Source organism: Elephantulus edwardii, unplaced genomic scaffold (assembly GCF_000299155.1).
Source record: "Elephantulus edwardii isolate Elephantulus edwardi_28Jun2011 unplaced genomic scaffold, EleEdw1.0 scaffold00102, whole genome shotgun sequence".
In the NCBI taxonomy this organism is placed as follows: Eukaryota; Metazoa; Chordata; class Mammalia; order Macroscelidea; family Macroscelididae; genus Elephantulus; species Elephantulus edwardii.
In genome coordinates, this window is record NW_006399852.1 from 8,355,448 (window position 1) to 8,380,935 (window position 25,488).

Here is a 25,488-nt window from a genome sequence, read left to right on the forward strand (position 1 = left end):
TTTCCTTCCTCCTGAACTGCAAAGATGCACAAACTGTCTGAAAATTCCCACAATGTTTCCTTCCTCCTGAACTGCAAAGATTCTTCTCAACTCTTAGACAGGCTCCTCGGCATCTGTGGTTATTAATGTACAGATTTTTTTTTCTTTTAAAAACTATAGCTGCCTCCAATTGGGATTGAACAAAATTTCAGGGCATTCTTTTGATCAGATGCCGTCGCCTATGGAGTCATCCCTCCTGCTCTGCAGACAGGGTCCCTCTCAGTAACCCCAATTTGAATCTAAGTTGTTTGGATGATGTTACTGGCAAAGAAAAGCACCTTAGGACAGGAGCTGGCCGTGTGCCCTAAGCGAGAAGGAAAGTGAAATGACCCTGCACTGCAGAAAGGCTCCTGGTGGCTGGTGTGCATTCAGCACCTGAGCTGAGCTACCCTGAGCCACACAGCGGCTTTTAGTGAGGGGTCCATCTCTGCCATTTATTCCAGCTCTGAACCATGCAAAAGTGCATGTGCATATCTATTACCCCCTTTTTTTAAAAAAAGGATCTCTTAGGTTGTTTATGGTAACAAGAGAAGTATTAAAAATTTAATAAAACTGCCATAATACTGTCTCGGGAGAGAAAATTAATAAACATTGACTTATTGGCCCTATTATATTTTTTAAAATGTAAACAGAGTACATATCCCAGGGTCTAAATGAAGACATAAGGAGTGATACATCCTGATTCATCAGAAAGATCAAATAGAAAGTAAGTAATCAAATGTGGGTGTAACGATTCCACATTCAGCATTTTTTCCTGACACTTCACTTTTCACTTGATATGTATGATTAATATGGCAAAGAAATTGTATGTCTTGCTGATCTAGAAGAGTTACAATTCATTTAACATAAGTTATCATATTTAATCATCATTAATAGCTCAAAGATAAAAAAGTTCTAAGAAGTAATAGCTTTCTCACAATTTTCCATCTGTTTTTCCCAACACAATTATCAAACTCTTCACTCACAATCAAAAGTTAATAAGGAAAAAAAATGAAGTAAAGTAGATTTCTTTTGTAAGTGGCTGCTTGTTGAGGGGATGGGATGGAGTGAATGACGTTCAGTGTTATTTGTTCTAGAATTAGATTGTGGGGCTGATTACAAACTTAGTAACTATAGTCAAAAAAAAACAACACCAACTACAAATTTAAAGGGGTGAATTACACTGTATGTGAGAAATCTCAGTAAATTGAGGGGGGAACAGAAAGAACAAAATTATAGTATCTCTGCTGTATTGTATTAACATTATAAAAAGATAGAGGTGAACCTTAGGTCATCTAGTCATGTTTTTTCAAATGCCTGCTTAGCTCAAATAACTCTTCGAAAAGAAACAATAACCCCAAATTCAAGTGGCTAAATCAGAAGAGAAGCATAAAATTAAGCAATTCATTTTTTTTTCTAGGAGAAGTAAGATTTAAACTTCATAAAAATAAGAATACCAAAACCTATGGTGATACCCATTACAACAGTTTCTAAGGACATGAAAATAGTCTGGTTGGCAGAGTTTTCAGGAAGTTTCACAGCTAATTGAAAGGCGCATCCTCCCTAGTGCTTTGCATCCATCAGCAGCCTGGACAAAGAAGGAAGAGCAGTTTCCTCCACATTATTTTCCACCTCTACAACCCAACAGAGGGTCAGTTATGAATAGGTTCCAACTTGACAGCAATGAGTTTGATTGTTCTGACCTGGTTGCGTGACCTTCAATAAGGTAAGTTATTCAAAAGCATCTGGAGAACAAAGTTCCATATAAATATTAAAGTCCTTTTTTCTCATGTATAAAATGAAAGAAGTGGTCAAAGTATTTCTATGTCATTCCTCGAGTACCAGAGGAATGTCTGTGTTTCATTGACTAAGCAAAGGCGTTTGACTGTGTGGATCACAACAAATTGTAGCTGAGTCTGAGAAGAATGGGAATCTCAGAACACTTGATCGTGCTAATGAGAAACCTGTACTTGAACCAAGAGGTAGTTGTCAGAACAGAGCAAGGAGACACTGCATGGTTCAAAATTGGAAAGGGCGTACGCCAGGGATGTATTGTGTCTCCATACCTTTTCAATCTGTATGCAGAACAGATAATCTGGGACACTGGGCTGTACAACAACCTGCATTATGCAGATGACACAACTCTGCTTGCTGAAACTGAGGAGGACCTGAAGCGCTTGCTGCAGAAGGTCAAGGACTGCAGCCTTCAATATGGATTGAAACTCAACATCAAGAAAACAAAGATTTTCACCACTGGGCCAACTGGCAGCTTCATTATGGATGACAAAGAGATTGAGATTGTTAATAGTTTTAGTTTGCTTGGTTCCACAATCAACAATCTTGGTACCAGCAGCCAGTAAATCAAGAAATGAACTGCACTGGGGAAAGTCAGCTATCAGAGACCTCTCTAGAGTACTGAAGAGCAATGATGTCAGGCTGGAGACTAAGGTGTGCCTGATCCAGGCCACAGTCTTTGCAGCTGTGTGCAAACCTTTGATGTCCCAAGTCTTTATACATTCAGATGAATTTCCAAAAACTCTCTAATCTATTAATACTATCTCAAGGGATGCCTTTTAGATATTACCTTTACTATAAATATTCTCACATCTTCAAGACAAAACTTATTATTCCTTTTCTTGTGTTCTAACAATCTTTAGGTTTGTCTGAATTTCTATGTGGGGTTTTCTAGAGTGAGCATGAGTTAAAACTGATAATCTCAAAAATTTGTAATTCTTAAAAAGGCTGACCATCCCTTTTTAAAGAAACGTGTTTGTGTTTCCTCATTCATCAATACATTAAAGAGGATTTTGTTTACTTTCTAGTAACAGGATATGTCTGCATTTTAATGTTTTCTATAAATCAGCTCCGTGCTGGCTGTGTGCTAACAAGATCTTCAGGTGAGATACAGGGGCCTAATCAATAAGCACAAAGTTGCTGGGTGCTGTCAAGTTGACTATAACTCATAGCAATTCTACAAAAACAACTCTACCAATTAAAACCTTGCTCTACCCTGCACCATCTTCATAGTCTCCACCGAGCTCAAGTTAGAAGAGCCCTCATAAAGGGGGCGATGCCCACGCTGCATGCGGTCACGTGACTAGGAAAGGTGGACATCATACTTGGAAAGCTGAAGGGTCAGCAAAAAGGAAGACAGGTTCCAGTACATCAGAGATAATGAGGATGGCACAGCACAGGACACTCAGAATCACTGTTCACAGGATTGCTATGAACCGTACTTGACTCGAAAGAAACCCAACAACGACATCATGAGTTCTTGTCACAAGCTGGTTGGTCAAGAAAAGCTTTTGCTGACAACTTCCTCATGCTGAGACTTAAGAGAAAATAACCACAAATAAGATGGAAACCTAAAAAAAGTAAAAATAAAAATTCTATTATTGAAAGTAATGGTTCTTAAGGCTACATGACCATATTTCCAGTTCAAACCCAGCAAGTCAAAGTCAATGAGGCATGAATGTCTTGAAAAAGCTCCCTGGATAATTGTGATGTCACTTAAAGGTCACATGAGGAATGAAGATGGTAAGAATGATAAGGACATCAACACCAAGCAATAGGTGTTACTCTCTATATACAAGACATAGCCCATGGATCACCTCATTTCACCCATGGGACACCTGGTATTTCTTTTGTGCTTGACTCTGATTTTACCATTATACATCTATACATACACACACAATGCACATACATATAGTTTATATGTACATAAATATTTTTAATCTCAAGACAACCTTATGGAAAAGAGAATGAGCTTACTAATTAAAAATCTGTTTTAGAAAAAGGAGCCACAACTCAGTGAAGGTCAATGTCCTGCCAAAGCTCAACTAACTAGTAAATAGAAAAGGTAGGATTCTGTGCATCTACATGATCTAACTCTATATTAAGATGGTCCCTTCCCATTAAGATACTTTCATAACAAATTATCTGAATGTCCTTGTTTTCCATGGAATATGTCATGTTTCACCTTCTGTCCAGACTACCTGTACATATTCTGCACGCTATCTGCACGCTATCTGCACGTATCCTGCATGTTATCTGTACGTATCCTGCACACTATCTGCATGTATCCTGCACACTATCTGCATGTATCCTGCATGCTATCTGCACGTATCCTGCATGCTATCTGCACGTATCCTGTATGCTACCTGCACGTATCCTGCATGTTACCTATACATATCTTGCACAGGGCAGCCATTCAATTGTCAATGTCAACAAGTCTTTGTTCTCAGTTCACTTTTGTAAGGAGTTATCATATCTTGTTAAATATAGTAACAGAAACCACACTGGGGGCTCAGAACTAGGTTCAGTGAATACATAATTCAATTCTTGTGGTACTGGAACTCAAAAATAAATTATGAATCAAAAACCAAACATTAATTTGCATTAAAATTAACCAAGCCTTCCTCTTTACCCCCCACAAAACTGTAAAATAAGTCCATTAAAAAAGCATTCATTATACAAGTTAAAAGTAGAAAATTTAATCTCTGTGCTTTTAGAATTAAATAGGCAGAATTCAAATATCAAAACAGTTTTGGAAAAAAAAATAGATTTGATTCTGTCTACTAGGAGGAAACAAAGACTTTCTCATCTGACAAAACTAACAGTAATAAAATATCCATTATTGATGATCTCCATTTCCTCACTGTGTAAAGAAATTGTTGAATGATATGATTTACAATATTTCCTTTTCTTTCAGGATTCAGTAGGTCAAATCTTATAAATTTATTTATATGACCAAATGTATATAGAGATAATTTACAATGGAACCATGTCTACCACTCACCAACATGGTTGTTCTTTCTAAACTTTCTTTGTTGTTTTGTGCCACTGAGTGGGAAGTGACTCACAGCTTCCCCTCCAACAGGTTTTCAGAGGCTGTAAATCACATGGGAGGAGACTGCCCAACTATCTCCAGAGGAACAGCTGGTGGATTCAAACCACATGCCTTTGCACAACTCCTTATCACTAAGCCATCAGAGCTCCCTTATTCTTTGCTTTTTGGTATATTTTGTCAAGTATAATTCTTAAAACTACCTTTGAGAGGTTTGTTCATGTTTTTACTGATTATGCAAAGTGATACAACTATCATGGCAAAACAGAGATGTATTGGGAGCTCTGGTGGCTTAGGGGTCAGACACAATGCTGCAATCCCGAAGTTGTGTGGTTTGAATCCACTTGCTTCTCTTGGGTAATCTCCTCCTGTGTGATTTACTGCCTCTGAAAACACGCTGGAGGGTCATTCAGGAGTCTGTTCCAACTGGACAGCATGTAACAACAACAACAAAATATAGGTAATTTCACATCATGAGGAATTAGAATTCTAGAACACTTATTTTTGTTCATCCAATATCTATACACAGGCCAAGTCAGTAATCAACTAGAACAAAGGGAATCATTATGGTTTCAAGTTTTAAAAAATGTGTATTCTCTGACTATACTCATTTTTTCTGTATGCTGGGAAAATAATCCAGGAAGTTGGATTATAATGAAGAAGATGGCACTGTAATTAGAGAAAGACTCCTTATCAACCTGTGATAACAGGTGATAGAATCTTGCTTGCTGGAAGCAAAGAGGAATTGAACCACTTAATAACTAAGATCAAAGACTCCAGCCTTCAGTATTAATTACATGCAAACGTAAGGAAAACAAGTATCATCACAACTGGACCAATAAGTAACAACATTACAAATGGAGAAAAAAAGCTGATCTTGTCAAGGATTTCCCTAGTCGATGCCCATGAGAGCAGCAATCAAGAAAACAATCAACCTCTTACACTGGACAAAACTATTACCAAATAGCTCTTTAAGTGTTAAAAGAACAAAGATGGCATTGTGACAACTAAGGTGCACCTGACCCAGTTCCTCGTATTTTCAATGGCCTCACAGGCATTTGAAAGCTAGCCAGTGAGTAAGGAAGCCCAAAGATGCACTGCTGTTTTTTAAATTTGGTCTTAGCAAAGAATAGTGAATGATTCTTAGTCGGCCAGAAGGACAAATGCATCTCTCATGGAAGAAATGCAAGACGTGATGGCAAGGCTTCATCTCATGTACTTTGGACATGCTATCGGAGGGACTCGTCCCTGGAAAAGGACATCATGCTTGTTAAAACAGTGAAGCCAGCAGAACAGAGAAGACGCTCCATGAGAGGACTGACCCAGTAGCTACAACAACAGGCTCAGGCAGAGCCCAACAAGCGTGAACATGGTGTGGGACCAGTCAGCATCCCAGTCTGTTGTCAGAGGGCTTGTTACAAGTCAGAGTGACTTGATGCTGCCTAGCCACACCCACCACCACCAATCTGTAATTACTTATTACACTGGGTCTAAAATTGAAAACCAGTGTTTAATACAAGCTGTGCTGCATAAGAGCTGAATTATGACAACTGGCTGAATAAACACAAGTATGTTCCTTAACCTGCCTTTTTTAAAAATTTTATTTTATTATTTTGTGTGTGTGCCGTCAAATCGGATCTGACTGGTACAGGAGATTGCCCCTCCTTCTCCAACAGAGCATCTGGTGGATTCGAACCGCATACCTCTGGGGCTGCAGTGCACCTTCTTGCCACTAGGCCACCAGAGCTCCCTTACCCTGCCTATTTAAAACACAAAATTCTTCTCTTACTGTTAACTGAAAATAAAGACCATGTCTGCCCTAATATGTAAGAATTAAAAAAAGTTAACACTATACTTATTAATGATAAAATACATGACACATAACACTGAACTGCGCGTAAATATTACAAGAGTTTATAAGACTTGTTTCTAATACAAGCCCACAGCTCTTTTATGGTATTGCTGCACTCATCGACTTTGCTAAATTTGCTTAAAGCAAAAGCAAAACAGTAGTCTATAATGAAAACCTTGTTGAACACCTTCCATTTGATATTTTTCCAAAATGCTCACTTAAGCTAACATACCGTGGAAAGTCAGGAGAACAAATAGGTCTGTCTTGGAGAGGGGAAACCAAGCTGCTCCCTGAAAGCAAAGATTTTGAGGCTCCATCTCACAGACTGCAGGCGCATGGCCAGGAGGGACCAGTCCCTAGAGACGGACTGACATCATGCTTGGGGGGAGGGACAGTGCAGGAGAGGAAGACCCAGGACAAGATGGACTGACTCAGAGACTGAAGGTATGGGATTAGGTCTGTTGGAGACGATGAGATTGTCTGAGGATAGGGCAGGTTTCAGAGCTAATGTACATATGGTCGCTTTGAGTCACAAGCAACCTGATGGCATATAATAACAATAACACTTAAGCTATACCAAGTCACACTTTCATATCAGCCTATTATTTGCTAAGCATTAAAAGACATTGCCTGTCTTTTCATCCGTGATTTTGTTATAAGTGAACAAACCAGAAGTAGAAATATGAAAAGCAACCTTCTGAAGCACTTCATCTACTTTCCAATTTCAATTATATAGACGCATTTACCTTGTCCACATATGAATAAACTTCATGCAACTGAGCAAGTTACATTAGCATGAAAATTTCTATATTCTTCTATCGCTATGGTAGGAGTTCTACTAATTGCTTTTTTTAGAAAGCTAAAAACAAACCAGCAGATACACTAAGAGAAGCTGGAAGTATTCACAGCAAAAGTGGGAAGAGACACTGCTGGCATATTTCAAGTGGAGCAGTCCATACAGCCTGGAAATTTCCACCTGGATGTATGCGATAAACTTTTCCCCAAAGAAAACTCAGATCATCAACACTGTACTCCTAGTTATCAAACAACACCCTGGAATCAACGGGAATTCTCCATCCATCTTGCAAATGCTGTTCTAACTCTCAAGCAGAACGACTTTCTGTTCGTTCCTGACTTGCTCTAGCATCACAATTCTGCATTCACAGAAATGGTAACACTGTGTTGGCTGCTAAAGAATTGCTTAAAATGCAGCTGTAAAAGGGTTATTATTTTTTAGTTAAGTGACAATGCGTTACATAAGCTCTAATCATACTGCTTTTGGCTAAGCCATTGATATTGTGAGTGTATGATTAACAAAATGTTAGTTAAAACTGGGTTTTTTTTTCTTTTATTTCTGAAACATCAACTTGGGAAACTATGGGGAAATAGAACAAAACTACAGCAAAAATTGTACAGCTGTTTTGGGGAGTCACAAGAACATATATAACCAAGTAGATATAAGTACAAGTGTTCTCGTCAACTCAGTGTCAAGGTTAGGTATGATCTGGATTGAAGCAGGGAGGACCCACAGTCACATGGTAACTGTTTAACTGCAACTAAAATGTCAGCACCGTGCACCCACCAGCCACGTCACGGAATGAGGAAGCCTTCGCAGCACTGCATTCAAATTCTACTCCATCACACTGAGTCACCAGGAGTCAGAACAGACTCAGTGTCACACAAGAACAACAGAGGAAATGATCTGCCCAGGAGATCACACAACTGGGACAGAGACGTGAGCAGGACAGTATAGACTAAATACCGTTCTTAAATGCCACCGAGTCAACGATGACTCACCGTGACCCTCTGAACAATGGCTCTGAACCCTGTCCTATGCTGAGCCAGTCTCCCATCTCCGGCACAGCGAGCCCACTGCTGCAGTCACTGTGTCGGGACATCTCACTGAGGGCCTCCCTCTCTTGCACTGACACTCCACCTTTCCAAGCTTGATGCCCCCCGACAACTTGCACGAAGTTAGGATGAATCAAACCTTTCTGTTCTTTACAGGTTTCTCAATTGAGTTCCAGCCTTTACACGTTTTCTGAACTAATCGAACCAAGAGTTCTTTATGAAAACTGAAAGAGGTGACAGTTCCTATGAGAGGAATGAGTTTATTTCTGGGCTGAAGGACATGCTACAAAAGACCTCTCTCAAGTGTTGAGGTGGACGGATGGCAAAGATGTCATTTTGAAGACGAAGGTACACCTGAACCAAACTATGTTACTTCCAATCACCTCACAGGCATGTGAACACTGGACAGTGAATAAGGGGCACTGATGAAGAACTGATGCCTTTGAATGGTGACAATGGCAAAGACTATGCCTGGCAGATGAATGAAGAAACCTATGCTGGGAAAAAGCACAACTAGAATGTTCTTCAAAATGATGTATTTCATCTAAGGTATTTTGGCCAAGCCATCAGGAATGACTGTTGTTGTTGTTATGTGCTGTTGTTATCACGTCGAATCCGACTCATAGTGACCCTGTGTACAACAGCCGGGAACCCTGCTCTACCCTGAGCCAATTTCTGCCCTAGAAAAGGCCATTACTCTGGTGTAACAGAGGGTCAGCTGAAAGGAGGAAGACTTCTCCACAAAATGGGTAGAAAGACACAGGGCAGTAACTGTGAACTCACGTATGGTTCAAGATTGGTTAGTGCTTCACTCTGTTGTACACAAGATACCCGTGAGTCGGAACTGACTTGATGGACTCCAACAACCAAACAAATCATCTTCTTGATAGCATGACAAGATCACATGATTTAAACAAACAGGAATTATATTAGTTAAATTGAAATTTTCAAACGTAACAGTCATGAAGAACTTTACTCATAACATTAAGTATTTCTAGTTTGGTCTTTTTAAAATAATGGTGGTCTAGTGGTAAGTTGTGTTGTCAACGCAAAGGCATTTTATTCGAATCCATCTGCTTTTCCACAGGAGAAAGATGGGAAATATCCTTCCACTCAATTTACAGCCTCTGAAAAACCCACAGGAGGGAGAGCTATGGGTCGGATCCGACGCGATAGTAATTACCACCACATATATATATTGGAAAAAACCAAAAAAAATGCTCTACCGTGTTCTCAGTCATTATGTCTTTAAGTGGGGGGGGGGAGTCATATAAGATTATTTTATGACTGAAGAGAAATTCAGAACATTAAATTTTAATCTAAAATTGAAGGGCTAAAAAAAAAATTCCCAAAATAGTCACATAAAAACAATAAAAAGAAATTGGTTTTTTTGGGGGGGAAAAAAAAAACCCACTAACATTCAGCTTTGCCTCTACTTATGCTCTATTAGAAGAAAAAGACTTTTTTTTTTTTTTTAAATAATCCTTTAAGGCACTTAAGCAATCCAAACCAAATCTGGAAAACTTAGCACCCAGTGTAAGGTGATGTCAGGTCAGCAGGGCAATTTCAATGCTACTAATTATATCCCCACATAAACACACTTAGGTTACCGTTTCCTGACCAACTTTTATGGGGTGTATAATCGGGAAGAAATAGTTTTAATTAAAAGGGAGAAATACAAATTGACTGGGGAAAGAGGCTGATAGCAGGTAAGTTATTCTTTACACTCTGAGAGCAGTGAATTCCAGAAGGGTCGTCTCTTTTCTTACCTTCCCTGTCACACACACCACAACACACAGGAAAAAATAAACCACAAAATGAGAATATTCTACATAAATTTTCAACTGTGTAACACATTAACGGTTTTCTGACAGGCAAGAGAACTGTAAAAATATGCAAAGAAATTCAATGTGTCTGATTAAGATGGGATTTCCACAATTTAAGAAGAGATCCTGAAGAGGAAGGAAAGAGGATAAAAATGTCTAAAGGAATTGGATTTCCGTTAACATAAGTTTTAAATAATCAGGTTTCCCTTTAGATTATGCACCATATTTTTATCATTCCTTCTGGTCTGAAAAGTATTTACAATACTGCCTTCTTGAACAAGAGATTTGTTTATATGGAGCAATGCTGAAGCTGTGGGCCAGTGGTTAACGAGTTTGGCAACTGACCAAAAGATCGGAGGTTTGAATTCACCAGCCATTCAGTGAGAGAAATATGTGATGTGAGGCAATCTTCTTTTTTGTAGCAATTTCAGCCACGATAACTGTCTGAGGCAGTTCTCTGTCATACAGACGACCTATGAGTCAGAATGGAGTGTCTATTGTATACACTGGGTTAGGGTTTCTGTTAACACGGTAGTTTGTAGCATTTCCTTCTAAGAAACTATTTTTTTTCTTTTAAAATAGGAAGGAGAGAGAGAGAAACTGTACAGTGTCTCAAAACAAATAAATTCTAACCCTATTTAAACTTCTAAATACAAATTACTGGTAATTAAAATGCCACTAAAAATTTTCAGTTGATGTAAATACCTATGACAAATGTTCCAATCAAATGTAATTTATTCAGCAATGTGGTTACAATGTCAGTGTCTGGCAGGGCAACTTGGTTAATATTTCATTCTACAGCTAAAATTTTATTTATATCATACAAATTTAGATCCTTAAAGAAGTAAAAAAATCAGTTTCCAAATACAAGGATGCTTATAAAATAGATCTGTTGCTAGCTCATAACATTTCCTAATACTGATGCTGCTTCTGAATCTGGGTTGCCAGTGTTTTAGTGAAAATTGCATATATCACTGACTTACATTGACACCTACTGGAAAGTACTGGAATTGTGTATTTTTCATTTGACTATCTGGGAACTTGTTAATTCTGTGTATGTGAAAAGAATGCACGCAAGATAATATTTCAACTACAAATGATACAAATTTCCATTATCTAAAAGATTAAAAAGTAGTATTCATTATAAAAATTTGTTTTAAAGGCTTATTGGGAAACTATAAATCTCAGAATGTTTGACAAAATAGTACGTCTCATGAGAATTCCCCAGTAACTTCACTTTTGCTTGTTGAGGGCCACTGTAAAACAAATGCTTCTCAAATACATGATTTTCATTGGTTCACACCCTGGAATACCTTAATATGCTAGTGTCAGTCAAGACATCAGAGAAATATTTGGTTTTATAAAACTATGCACACAAATGGATTAGTAGAATGACCCACCTAATAAAAAGGAAGGCTTATATAGTCACATCTGTAGTTAATAAAATTTTAAAAAACCCACGTACTAGTAAACTTTTCCTCTCTTTAACAAAAACTACGTTTTCATGAAACAAAAACATTTTACCAACATAAATTTATTCTCTGAAATGAGCCAGAATAAGATGAAATAATTTGGTTTGTGCATTTTCGTATCTAAATCATTACACTGTTATGTTTTAATAGAGTTCTACACAGCAAGTGAAAACTCTTTCAAGTATTTCAGCAAAACATGTCCCTTATTATAACCTGGCTTCTCCAACTTTGTTAAGAAAGGTTCTAGACAATCACATTTCAGTAAGAAATAACCATATGGCATGGTAAAGTTAATTCTGCTTTCCCAAACCACTGCTACTTGTTGGTGTTTGACTATATGCCTTCTTTTAGATCATCAGAAAAGTAACATTATCCTAAAGGCAGTTAGAGCAGCTAGCAGAGCAAAAGGATACACTGTTAAGAATATGAAGGAAATAGTACTAAGACTATGCCAAAAAGAATGTGACAGACACTGTGGAACTGTATAAACGACTTTAACAGTCCTGTTCTAATTCTTTCTTTTCTTAGAAGTAAAATCACACTTTTGCTTTTGGCAAAAGTAATAAAATAGATGATGACAATTTGAATAAAGCTAAATGAATAAATAAAAATTAACAGTTAACTTTAACAAAGATGTAGGAGTTCAATGAATGGTTCAGATTTAGAGCTATATAGTATTTGAATTTTTGTAACTGTCAAACAAGTTGTCTCCTGAACTTAATCCATCTGTCCAAATCAAATTCTTTAAGTTCGGCTAGTAAATATACAGCTTCAAGAACGTAGGATTTATATACAGATATACATATACATATAATCTCGATAAAGTCTGACAGCTTTTAAAATGTGATCTAATTTCTTTAATTGAAAAAATCGTCGCTTTTAAAAACACAGATTTTAAGTACTTTCTTGAAACATTTTAAACTAGTCTTTTAAATTTACTTAAATTAATTTGTCATTCATGCTACTGCCAAGGCACAGCAACATACCCCAGAGGTAACAGGTCTTAGTGAATGGAGTTTGACATATTTTCTCCAAACAGTTCAGTAACACATCTTAGAAAGGAAGGTTTTCTCAATTGCAAAATAAAATAAAAAAATGAACCAAAACAGCCCTTACAGATTCCTAAATAAAACTGAATTAAGTAGTTTGCTTTCACAATATTTACAATCAGTGACTTAAAAAAATCTTTCCTGGAGAAGAATCCTGTAAGATAGGAGGTTTCTTCTCATTTGAAACAGGGTAGAATTATCATACACCCGAGATCCTTATTTTCAATCACTCAATTACCTTACAGAGCTTCTGATACCGAGGAGAAGAAACTGCCATCCTTTGCAAACGATGTAACAGAACCACAACTTTCTGCAGAGACGTTCTCACCACAGCCATCATTTTAAGTTTACCACACTTCTGAAGACACCTCAGAATTTGCATTATAAATGAAGACCAAGGATCATTTCCTCCTGGTCACTAGACCAGGATTTGCCAGTTCTCTGAGCATGCTCGCTTCCAAGATTGCATTTGAAAAGAGACAAGGGCTTAGGCTGTGGGGGGGAGGAAGAGGCTGGTATTCCTTCAACTTCTCAATTTAAGCCATGCACATCAACGCCACAAAAGAGAGCCCCCAGCAGCTGCTCAGAGCCAGTGCTCGCCCAGCCCGGCAGTGGCCAGAAAATGAAGCAAGTTGGTGAGCAGCTTGACGCTCGCCTCTGCTGCTGGAGAGAAGTGCGCTCTGTCGCCAGAAAAGATATTAAGTGAAACATTAAAGCCACAGATACAAAGCCGACATCCGCTGAGAACAGAGATCCAACCCAGCAGCACAGTGCACGCCTCGTAGCCGGTTTACATTGGGAGAGAGCCTGACGGTCGCTCTCACTCTAATAAAAGAGATGCGTTCACTCTGAGACTCAGGCATGCAGCTATGCCAGTGCTCTGTGAAATGAGGGAATGGCAGACCCTCTTAGAAATCCTCCAAAGGGGAGCGGGTCCCTGACTCTAATGCTATCAGTCCACACATGAAGTGATCACAAATCCCCTCTGGACCAGTCATAGGGCAACAGCCTCCTACAACAAAAAATAAAAACAAAAATTGACCTGCAGGGAGTATGTGACTTTGCTTAAGAATCCCTAAGAGTCAAGCCTTCCAATGGTCTCTCATATGCCCACCCAGGAAAACACCATGGAAACCACACTGGTGAAGGGGTCCTTTAATAGAAATGGCAGAGTTCATGAAAAACCTTCGAGAAAGTCTGTGACGGAAGAGCACGCATGCCCCACGACCACATTTCCCTTTCCACAGCCAGCTGTGTGATCTCATCACACTTGCCATAAAGCTGCATTAATATTGTGCATAAGAAACACGAGCCCATGCCTGTGTTATGTACAGATCAGGTGGGGATTGGGGGTTCTCTGTGCAGGAGACACATTTCACACGGCAGCCAAGTAACACCAGGGCTCAAGTCCATGAGGAGACTCAGTCCCCATCCTAGAGTGGAACCGACTATCCAGAGGGCAGAACCCAGATGTTCCGCATTCTCAGCTTCCAGCTCAAACGAACAACCTGTGTAATGCTGAGGGTTTACCTTCCTGCACCACTGTCCTAACTCTTAAAAGAAAGGACTTGGAATTTCTGACCTCTCTGAGATGTGCATGTGCTGTGTTTCCTGTGATATTTAAGGTCGGGTCACTTAACCATACACTGAAGAGGTGTTTTTAAATATCTGTATCTCTTCTTTACACCATGGCCTGTTCAGTCCTTCACGTCCATGACAAACATCCAATAACTGGGTCTTATGAGGCTGTGTTTACCTCTCGGAGCTCTGTGGGATCTGCACACAGTATTTTTTTTTCTGCTAGGTCGATACTGAGAATCTCTACTGCCTCCCTCTGGCTAGGCTAACAATGTCAAAATAATGAGAAAAAGCCAGGCTCAGATGAGGTACTCAATTGATAATGTACTGAAAACGATTACACTCCCAGGCAAGTATCCAGGGAGAGAAAGCGAAGCAGTACTTGCTGAGGCCAGAGAGAGACGGAGAAAGAGCTTCATGTGAAGGGAAAAGGCACTTACAAGTCAAGATTCAATAAAGCTAATTATAACAGAGCTTAAAAATAACAGAAAGCAGTATCTATGAGGGTTGGAGTCTAAATAAACACGGCTTCCATAAAATAAGGTGTTTACTTCTGTACTATTCAGTCTTATAGATCTTATTTTAAGTAGCAAGTTATTCAAAGAGTAGTAGTACTTTCTGAGGCCAGGGGGAGATGGAGGACTAAGGGGTCTGGGGTGGGTTTTGTTTTGAGAGATAAAACATTTCTGAAATTGATTGTGGTGACGGCTATACAACAATCCCCAAAACCATGCTATTGCTGTGTCTGAATTCTACCTCAAGAAGATGTTCTTTTTAAAATTAGGAGGTTATAATTCCTGTCCCTGAACAGTTACGGAATGAATCTTCCTCTAAATACAGTCCTGGGGAAGATCTAAAACTAAAATAATGCATCCATACTCAGTGTAAACAACAACAACAACAAAAAAGATAAGACGATAGTTAAAAGGGAACATCTTCCATGAAAAGAAAATAACCCCCAAGCTAAATAACAAAAGAGACTCTAAACAGTCACTTATTATTTCCTGAGCTCAGAAAAACAATACAACAAGGTTTTACTCACAAAAGTAATCCAAACATCTTTAACATCTATTTGGTTAGGTAACTAACACTGATAAAATCTGGAGCTTAAATCTTAAAATATAACAAAAATAACTAACACTGATAAAATCTGGAGCTTAAATCTTAAAATATAACAAAAATAATAGTATGCTAGACACAGGCAAGAAAGTCAAGAATAAGTCCATCTGAATAAATAGAGAAACTGGCTGTGGAGTCAATATAGGTTTTAATACAGAAGGGAAAAAATACTAAATAAGCATCTGCATACAGATGCTTATTGGGGTTTATTTACACCCTTCTAAAAAGGTCTATTGAAGTCTTACCACCAGGGCAGGACAGTGACTCTTTTGGAAATAAAGTCTTTCCTGATATGATGATTGGTTAAACTTAAGCAAGATCCGACTTCAGTTGTAGTTGGTATGGTCAGCAAGTCAACGATGACTCATAGCAACCTCATGAAAACACAGATCTGAACTCTGATCCGTCTTGTGCCTTCTTCTCCATCTCTGACACACTTGAGGTAGGACTTGGACTAATATGCCTGGTATCTTTCTAAGAGCAGACAAGACACCAGGCCAGAGAGACACACAAGGAGAATGTCATATGAGGACTGAAGTAAAGACAGGAGCAGTGAAGTCAATAAGGAAGGTCCAGGGGATGCTGGAAGCTGATACACAGAAGGGTCTTTCCCTAAAGCCTTGAGAGAGAGGACGGGCCTGCTGATACTCTGAATTCACATTTTAGCCTCCAGAATGATGAGAAAATGAATTTATGTTCCATAACCTAGCGGTCAGTCTTATAAATGATGTAAATCTAGAGACTAAGGTGCTCCTGAGCTAGGCCCTGGTCTTCTCAGTTGCTTGCTATGCATCTGAGAGCTGGACAATGACTAAAGGTGACAAAAGAACTGATACCTTCGAGTTGTGGTGCTGGATAAGAGTACTCAACACACAATAGACACTAAGAGAAGGGGGGACAAAAAACAACGGTCTTCTCCTTGGAGACAAGGATTTGGGGACTCCGTTTCACATACTTTGGGCATGTTGTCAGAAGGGGCCAGTCTTTGGAGAAGAGCATCATGCTTGGAAGATCCAGCACAGAAGATGAAGACCTTGGATGAGATGGATTGTGTCAGCAACAATGGCATTAGAGGTGGGTGTGTCAGAGATGATGAGGTTGGCTCAGGACAGGACAAGGTTCAGAGCCACTGTTCACAGGATCACTATCAGTCATAGTTAACCTGACAGCACATAACAATAACAACAACATCAACTAGTAGTTTGTGGCAGATTGTTATGCAGCCCCAGGAAATTAACACAACACTTCCTCTTGGGGTGTTATTCAAATGCCTCATTTCAATAGTTAAAATGGAATTCTAGCATGCCCTGTGCACCCCAGTAATTTACAGCCCTGCCCAAACATTTTTTCCTGTTATTTCCAATCTTCTGTCCTTACCACCTGGCAGGCTTCCTTTCCTTCCCCACTCCCACCCCTGGGCTTCCTATACTATCAAGTCGCCAGGCCTAGTCCTACTGCCATTGCCGTAGGAGCTCACCATTATCACCTCAGGCCTGAATGGACGCAGCAGTATCCTGACTGATCTCAGGCAGCCTGCCTTGCCCGAATGAAATCCATTCTCGAGATAATGCCAGCAGCTCGATTCTGACAAAGGAGAAAATTCCATGCATCACTCTCTTGCCTACTGTCCTTAAATGACTTCTCTCCACGGCCCCTCGAGAAAATATAAAATACTGAGCGAGGTAGATGAGACCCTCCATTTAAGGAGCACTCAATTCTCCTGATGTTTCTCAGTCTCCCACAAGAATCCAACAGGTCACCCTGCGGAGAAGGAAATTCCAACAAGCCTGAAGCAGGGCAACGGGACACACTTCCGTAAATTCAAATAATCATCTCTCCTGAAGGCACATGGTAGGTTTCACAGGCTCCTTCTAGAAATTAAGCCCCAAACTACTCTTCATCAAAATGTAACCAATATTCTCTTCATATTAAATAAAAGATTAACTACCGTCTGACATACTCTGGGCATATTGTGAGGAGAGACCGATCCTTGGAGAAGGACATTATGCTTGGGAGGGTGGAGGGACGGCGCAGGAGGGGAAGACCCTCTATGAGGTGGATTGATTCAGTGACTGGGGTAATCGGGATGGGTGTGTCAGAGGCAGTGCAATTGGCACAGGATAGAGCAGGGTTAGGGCAGGGCTGCTGTACATACGGTCGTTATGAGTCACAAACGACTCAACATAACAACAACAATGACATTCCCAATTGGCCTGCATTGAACGGCCCTAAGACATGAAGTGAATGGGTTCTGTAAGCATCCGATGGTTCGTATACACGGAGCTCAAATGAGCCCCGGTCCTGATCCCATCATCTGTCCTACTCATTGCCACTGAGTCCGAACTGACTCATAGCTGACCCCCCAGCAAGTTTTCAAGCAGCATGAAATCACATGGGAGCAGACTGCCCACCTTTCTCCCTTGGAGACAATGGTGGATTTGACTCACCAAAGAAGCACTGGTGTGGCGCCTTATGGACTGCACCACCAGACTCTATCTCCAGTACACACTTAACTCACCACCACCACCACCACCCCCAAAGAGAAAATGTGTGTTACAGTTTCAAGTACTTGTGTTCCATTCATTTCTTGCAAGCAAACAAAACATTTCTTTCTAATGTGTCCATTTTAAACGCACAAAAGAATTCATTAATAATAAATTCCATGACAGAACCACAATCTACTGCCTTCAGCAACAGCAACTCAGCAGGAGAGGTGAGAACTGCCCCACAGAACTTGGGAGGATGTGAATCTTCCTGGAAGCAGACTGCCCCACCTTTCGCTGGCAGAGCTGTGGGAAGGGTTCAAACCACCAACCTTTCCATCAGCATCCTACCTATTAACCCACTGCACCACAAGGGTTCCTCCATAGTCCATCTGGTTTTTGTGTGCCATTGAGTCAGAACCGACCCATAGCTGACCCTCCAGCTGGTTTTCAGAGGCAGTTACCCACACGAGAAGAGACCCATCCTTCTCCCAAGGACCAAATGATGGACTCAAACCATCAACCTTTACACTGGCAACACAATTCCTTATCACTAAGCCACCTGCAGAGCTTCCTGCAGAGCCCAAAGCAAAATAAAAATGTGCTTGCCTTAGAAACAGTCAGTCAAGGGGAGCTCTGGTGGCCTAGTGGCAAGGAACTGCAACTACAATCCCAGAGGTGCACGGTTCGAATCCACCAGATGCTCTGCCGGGGAAGGAGGGACAATCTCCTCCTGTACCAGTCAGATCTGATTTGACGGTACATGCGCACACACACACACACACACACACACACACACACAAAACAGTCAGCCAAGGGTCCAAGTTCTCTGTGTAACACTTGCTTATAAGTGTACAAAATAAAGGCACAAATTCCTTTAAAAAAATGGACAGGATATATAAAATAAAAGTACATGGAATAAGGGAGCAAGGGATGGGAAATAATGCAAATTAATTTAACAGGAAAAATCCTCAATATAAACAAATGTGTGTGTTCATCTTTAGATTAAATAAGAGAGATCTGAATAAGCTCTTAATAAATACTCTCTTTAATATTTCCTATGAGCTACAACAGACTATTTTAGCAACTCTAAATCATTGGTAAGAAGCAATTACTATAAATGTTTTACTAAATGTTAGTATTTTAGTCAGCAGCCTTTCTTTCTTGATGGCATTTGCTGTAAGCCAAATAATCCTGCTCTTATTTATTTTTATTCAGAAAGATTTTGAAGGGTTTCTATTTGTATCTTCCACAGTTTGAAAAGTCATTAAATATTGAGAAGAGTTGTGGCTATGGTGAGAATGCATACCATGATAAACTAAGCCAAAGACCATTATTAGATGCTAACACGGGGCTGGATTCAGCTGGTACTCATTACCAAGGTTCATTGCAGGCCTCTCGTGCTCATTTTCCATAAACGGTTTTTTAAGAATTGTCTCCTTTTCAAGTGCATAGTCTAGCTATCATTGAACTTAGTGCTATTACATGAATTATGTATACAAGGCACTCATAGGTCAATATTACAGTTCACTAAGTCATAACTTTAAAAAAAAAATCCTGAAGGCATGCGGTTCACATCTACCAACATCTCCACAGGAGAAAGATGGGCAATCCCTTCCGTGCTATCAACTGCCTCCGAAAACCTGCTGGAGTGTCAGCTATGGGTCAGTTCCCACTCAATGGTACACAACAACAACACTTAACCCACATTTTAGGCTCTCCACAACCCTCAAAAAACAGATAACCATTAAATGATAGTATTGGGGGTCTACTGACTAACATTTACAGTGACTTCATAAGGTTCCAGGGGCAGAGACAAAAGAACATATTTACCTTCAATTCTTTGTCACGTGCTTTCAGAAGAGTTCACAGCATTCTAAGTAAACACAGTATTCCTTCAAAATGATACATAGCACTCACTGAAAGAAGTTATACATAGTCCTGTTCCCAAAACCAGTTTTAATTTCCATTTTGTAACTTTTTAGGAAAAATTATTTCCATCTCAGCAACAAGAATAGTGCAAAGAAAATCCATGTTAGCCAGATCCACAAATGGTAAACATTTTACCAAAAAAAAGGTCTTTGGATGTACCAAGGGAAAGGGATGTCTAAGAGAAAACTCTAAAAGGACGATCTTACCGAAATAACAGTAATACTATGGTCTAAGGCTGCAAAGGGTTTCTTTAGGATTGGGTGGCCTAAAGGGTAAAGAGTTGTGCTGCCAACAGAAAGATAAGCTGTTCAAATCCACCAGCCACTCTGCGGGGTAAATATGAAATCCGCTGGTGGGTCAGCAATGAGTCAGTTCTGATTCAGTGGCAATGAGGGAGTGAGACAGTGATTAGCACAGGGTAACATGCAGGCAACACTACATAATAACATAATGTTTGCCCTTGCAAAATCCCATGATCCACTGGGAGAGGTGGAGCTGTGAACCCTGTGGACCACAAGCAGGTTGAAGTAGCCACTGTCAAATGGATATGTGAGCAGAGAGGTAGAATTGTGTGGCTAGCCAGGAGACTTCCCCACTGAGACAGTGCTAAACTCAGCTGTAAGAAGGCTGAAATGAGGGCCCAGAGTAGGTCATACAGAAGAAACAGGAAGTTCAAGTGCTTGGAAGCAGTAAGATTAAAGGAGGAAAAGTAAAATTCCTTAGAATTTTCTTATCTTTAAAGGAAAAGTTGTATATTAGTATGTTGTTGTTGTTATTGTTGAATGCCTTCGAGTCGAGTACGACACACAGCAACCTTACGAACAAAAGGCCTGAAGGCCCTCTACAACTATCGACATTTATCAAAGTGTATATATAGTTAGTTCATGTAAAAGAAATTCTCAAACTTTTCATTTAATCATTGTTAATGAGGTAAAGTCATAAAAGTAGTACCTTCAAGTGTGGTATTCTCAGTTATGTGCTGAGTAATAATGCCTCTGTGGCATTTATGTCAAACACGTTTAATAAATGTCACAAGAAACAGCTTCCTGTGAAGGGCAAAGGCCCTTACAATTCAAGATTCAATAAAGCTAATTATAACAGAGCTTAAAAATAACAGAAAGTAGTATCTACGAGGCTTGGAGTCTAAATAAATACGGCTTCCATAAAATAAGGTGTTTACCTCTGTACTATTCAATCTTTTAGATCTTATTTCAAGTAGCAAACTCTTCATAGAGGAGCTAAGATGTCCCAAACAGGATAAGGAGACACCCTTATCTCTGAACAGTAATCTCATACATAGAGTGATTTCAAGGATGCCCAGCAAATGCAAAGGATGAGGTCAGTTTGCCACGTATGCACACATGCACGCGTGTACACACCATGTACATACACCATGTATGTACACACCACGTACGCACGTACCTGCATCTGCCGCTGGAGCTCCCGGGCCATGGTGCTGTCCTGAAGAGCATTCTCCCGCTGACAGGCGTCCGCCAGCACATTAACTGTGGTTTCTGCTTCTTGGATCCACTTGAGGAAGTTTTCCAGGTCCCGGCGCGAGGCCTGCACTGTCCTCAGCTCAGCCTCCAGGGCAATCTGTCTGTCAGCAATGCTGAAAGTAACAACACGACAGGCATGTCCCCATTACTTAATGTGACAGTCCACATCATGCACAGTGAAATAAAAAAAAAAGTCCACAGTCACTGAGGCGCATTTATTTATTAAAGTCACTCCAGGCACTGTGAGCTCTGGTGGCCCAGTGGTAAGGAGTGACACTGTCAACTCCAAGGCAAAGAGGACAGTAATGGACCAGCTGCTCTCCAGGAGAAAGATCCCCTCATGAGCCATCTGAAAATACAGCCTCTGAAAGCCCACGGGAGGGACCAGCTATGAGTGTCTTCTGACTTCAGGACACAACAGCACGGGTAACTGAGAGCCCTGGTGGCCTAGATAGTCAGGAGCTGCACTGGCAACAAAAAGGAAGGCAGTTCAAGTCCACCAAGTGCTTTTCCCATGTAATCCATGGTCTCTGTAAACCTGGAAGAGTCACTTACAAAGTTGATTCCAACTCGAGAGCAATTGAGTTTGGAGGCATCTTGGAGATTTCTTTCTAGATGTGACTTAACTCTTCAAGGAGAAGTAATGTGAACTTTGGGTGATGCCTGAGGAATGCGAGCAAGCAGATAAAGTGTGGGACTTCCAGCCCAAAGGTTGGAGGTTCATATCTACTCCAAGGTACCTGTAATGAACGAACTAGCGATCTTGTTCTAAAGCATCAAGCCGAGAAAGACCTTTGGGGCGCAGTTCTACCCTCTTACCACATATGGGGTTAGCATGAGTCCGATTCATTCCAGAGCAACTGGTATTGTGAAGAGTGAGAAGAGAGACAAAGAAAGGAAGCACATGCATAAGAACAGCCATGAAAATGTTATCAAATCATTATAATTATACATTGTAAATCATGATGGGAGGTTAGAGTATCCCCTCTGTATAGTTTATTCTAAAGTTAGAATGTGAAGCCAGATGCTAATAAGCCCAAATCTATAAATATGTATAAACCAAATGACTAAATGGATTCTGGGAAGAAATGAATCCAAAGAAATATTTACAATAAAATAACAATAATCTAGAGGTCAAGCTTTATGTATTCCAAAGCAACTGAAATCAATGAGTTGGTTCTTTCAGTTCATTAAATAATAAAATTATACTTGGAAGACAATCAAGTTTGTAATAAGCCCTTCATTAAATCCACATCACAATTAGCTCTTTTGAACATCAAACTCTCCTGGGGTTACCTGATTCAGGAGACCCACGCATTTGTTAGTTCCACATTTAGAGTTCCAAAATAAGAACACAACTCAATTTAAAAGTACCAACAAACTCTTCTCCCAGCTAGTTAAACCCAAGAGAATTGAAAATGTATGTCTCCACAAAGCCATGTGCACAAATGAATGTATCCAGCAGCATTATAATAGCTAAAATGAGAGTATCAAGCCTAAAGCTCACCAATAGGTACTTAAACAAAGGATAGTGTATCCAAACATGGAACACTGTGCCATCACAGGGTCTAGCCCCAATGTGTGTTAAACTTTATTCCCCAAAAGCAGGGTGGAGAGGGGGATAGGGGAGGAGTCTTTCTTTTTATTGGGATTTTAAAGATAGTTTCTAGAGAATTTGGATTTCCATTCACTCACTATTGCACATATGCATGCTACATGCTCACAGAGACAGAAAACACACCAGCAGTTGTCTGTATGGGGTGAGTGGTGAGGAATAGAGTGTGACTCCTGATAAGAGACTGGTGTTTTGTTTTTTTCTGAAATGGTGAAAACTGTCTGAAATTTGAAACGTGTGATCACTGCATAATTATGTGACAGTGCTAGAAAATAATGAATCATGAACATATAAAAGGGTGACTTTATGTTAAATTAATTCTATGAGGAAATGCTAATATGTATACTATGATCTTATTTAAATCTCTTTTATCCATATACCCATTCATATATTCATTCATCAATTTACCCCTCTGTCTGTCTTTTCCTGTGTGTGTTTAGAGAAAGTAGTGTGTGTATAAATACATACACACACACACGTATATACAGACACACATAAAAATGTCTGGAGTGTTGTTTACATAATATGAAGCTGGTACTTTATGAGTGGTGTGATTTCTAGTGAGTTGAAGGGCATACTTTTCAATATTTCTTCATTTATCATGAAGATATACCATTTCTTATAAACTAATGAATGAATTCTTTTAAAATACAAGTAAAAACTCTTGGCTAATAAGTACATGGGAAATAATCAAACTATTGTTCTACAGAAACATGCAAAGGAAAACGGCAACGAAGTATAGCTGTGACTAAACTAAGGAGAAAAATGAAAATCCAACTGGCCACACCAACTCCTGGCAAAAATGTAGAACCACTAAAACTCTCAAAGAGTGAAGCAGGAGTATACAATGTTGCAGTTACTTGGAAAACCTGTTTAGCAACCAACCAACCTATTACAAATAAAACAGAACAACATAATTCTACACAATTATCTAGAAAAAAAAGACATTTTATAAAATGTACTCAACTATTTATGGGAGATTTCTGAATAACAGCCAAAACTGTGAGAGAAAAAAATGGCAGCCGCCAATTACAGACATAGTGGTTGTCTACAAAATGAGTGTGGCTGCTAAACAAACCCAAGTCACTTGGTTCCAGCTCACCAGTTGCCTCAAGGGAGAAAAATGAGCCACCTCCTCCCACTCTATTTTGAAAACAGCTTAGAGGGTCAGCTATCAGTCGGCTCCTACCTGACTGCACATCACTACAATAATGAAGACCCAACAATGAAATAAGCACAACACTGATGCTGCAGCAACACAGTAGCTGAAATCTTAACTGCATTTTGCCAAGTGGAAAAAAATTAAGACATAAAGGACTATTTACTGTAATTTCATTTACATAATAATATCCTTGAATGTATTCAACCTCTTGCCATTTCATGTCTACTGACTTTAAAACCAATTCAAATGACCTAGACTGGAACTCAAAGTACTCCATAATCTATCATCAATTTATTTTCCTAAGTTATCCTTAGTTCCCTCTTATGTTGTAGAGGTCAAAGCAGTGTGTGCCTTTTCCTCCAGAAACTATTTAATGTAATTTGTGGCTTTGTTCACACACACACACACACACACACACACACACACACACACACACACCCCTTCCTTATAATTTTCACTGAAATATTCATTCCATGGATATCTCATGCTTTGAGTTGTGTCTCATAAGAATGTATGTGTTCAATGATTTAATGGTGAAAGAGTGCTATACATCCCATGACTGCCAAAAGAACAAACATTTCAAGACATGTCTTGAAAAAAGTACAGCCAGAGTGCTCCCTGGAGACAAGGATGCCGAGGGTTGGCTCACTTACTTCAGACATGTTGTTAAGAGAGGTTATTCCTTAGAAAGGTGGGGGGTTCAGCAAAAGAGGAGAACCCTCTCAAGAACCATCTCAAGATGAAATAACACAATGACTGCAGCATTAGGCTCTAGGATGCCAAGATGATGAGAATGGCACATGACAGGATAAACTGCCACTCTGTTGTTCACAGGGTCATTGTTAATGTATTGCACTCAACTCAATGGCACCAACAAAAACATCACCATTTTCCCTTATTAAATTCTTAATTATCTTTTAAGCAATTAAACACTGCCTCTGCTAAGTGATCTACAAACTAGATTCCCTTACTCAGAACTGAAAAAGATTCCCTCAGTACTACTTTTGATACAGAAATCAAACACACAGACGCTAGGAAAGTCCTTGGCTAGTGAGCTTCTTTTATACTCTTCTTCAATGTTCCTTTATCACACTGATTTTGTGACTGTGATGTGGTCTGTAAACTCATTATGAGCAACAAATGGTCTTCTCTATCTTCACATTCTTCAAAATTCTTTTTTTTTTTT

General features: G+C 39.6%; 1 protein-coding gene across 1 annotated transcript in view; it reads right to left on the minus strand.

Moving 5' to 3' along the window:
* The window catches only part of UTRN (utrophin), a 704,039-nt gene that overhangs the window by 348,102 nt on the left and 330,449 nt on the right, over positions 1 to 25,488 (minus strand). The window contains exon 50 of the mRNA XM_006891679.1: positions 21,449 to 21,638. Coding sequence (XP_006891741.1) covers positions 21,449 to 21,638 — 190 coding nt within the window. The remainder of the gene's footprint in view (positions 1 to 21,448; positions 21,639 to 25,488) is intronic.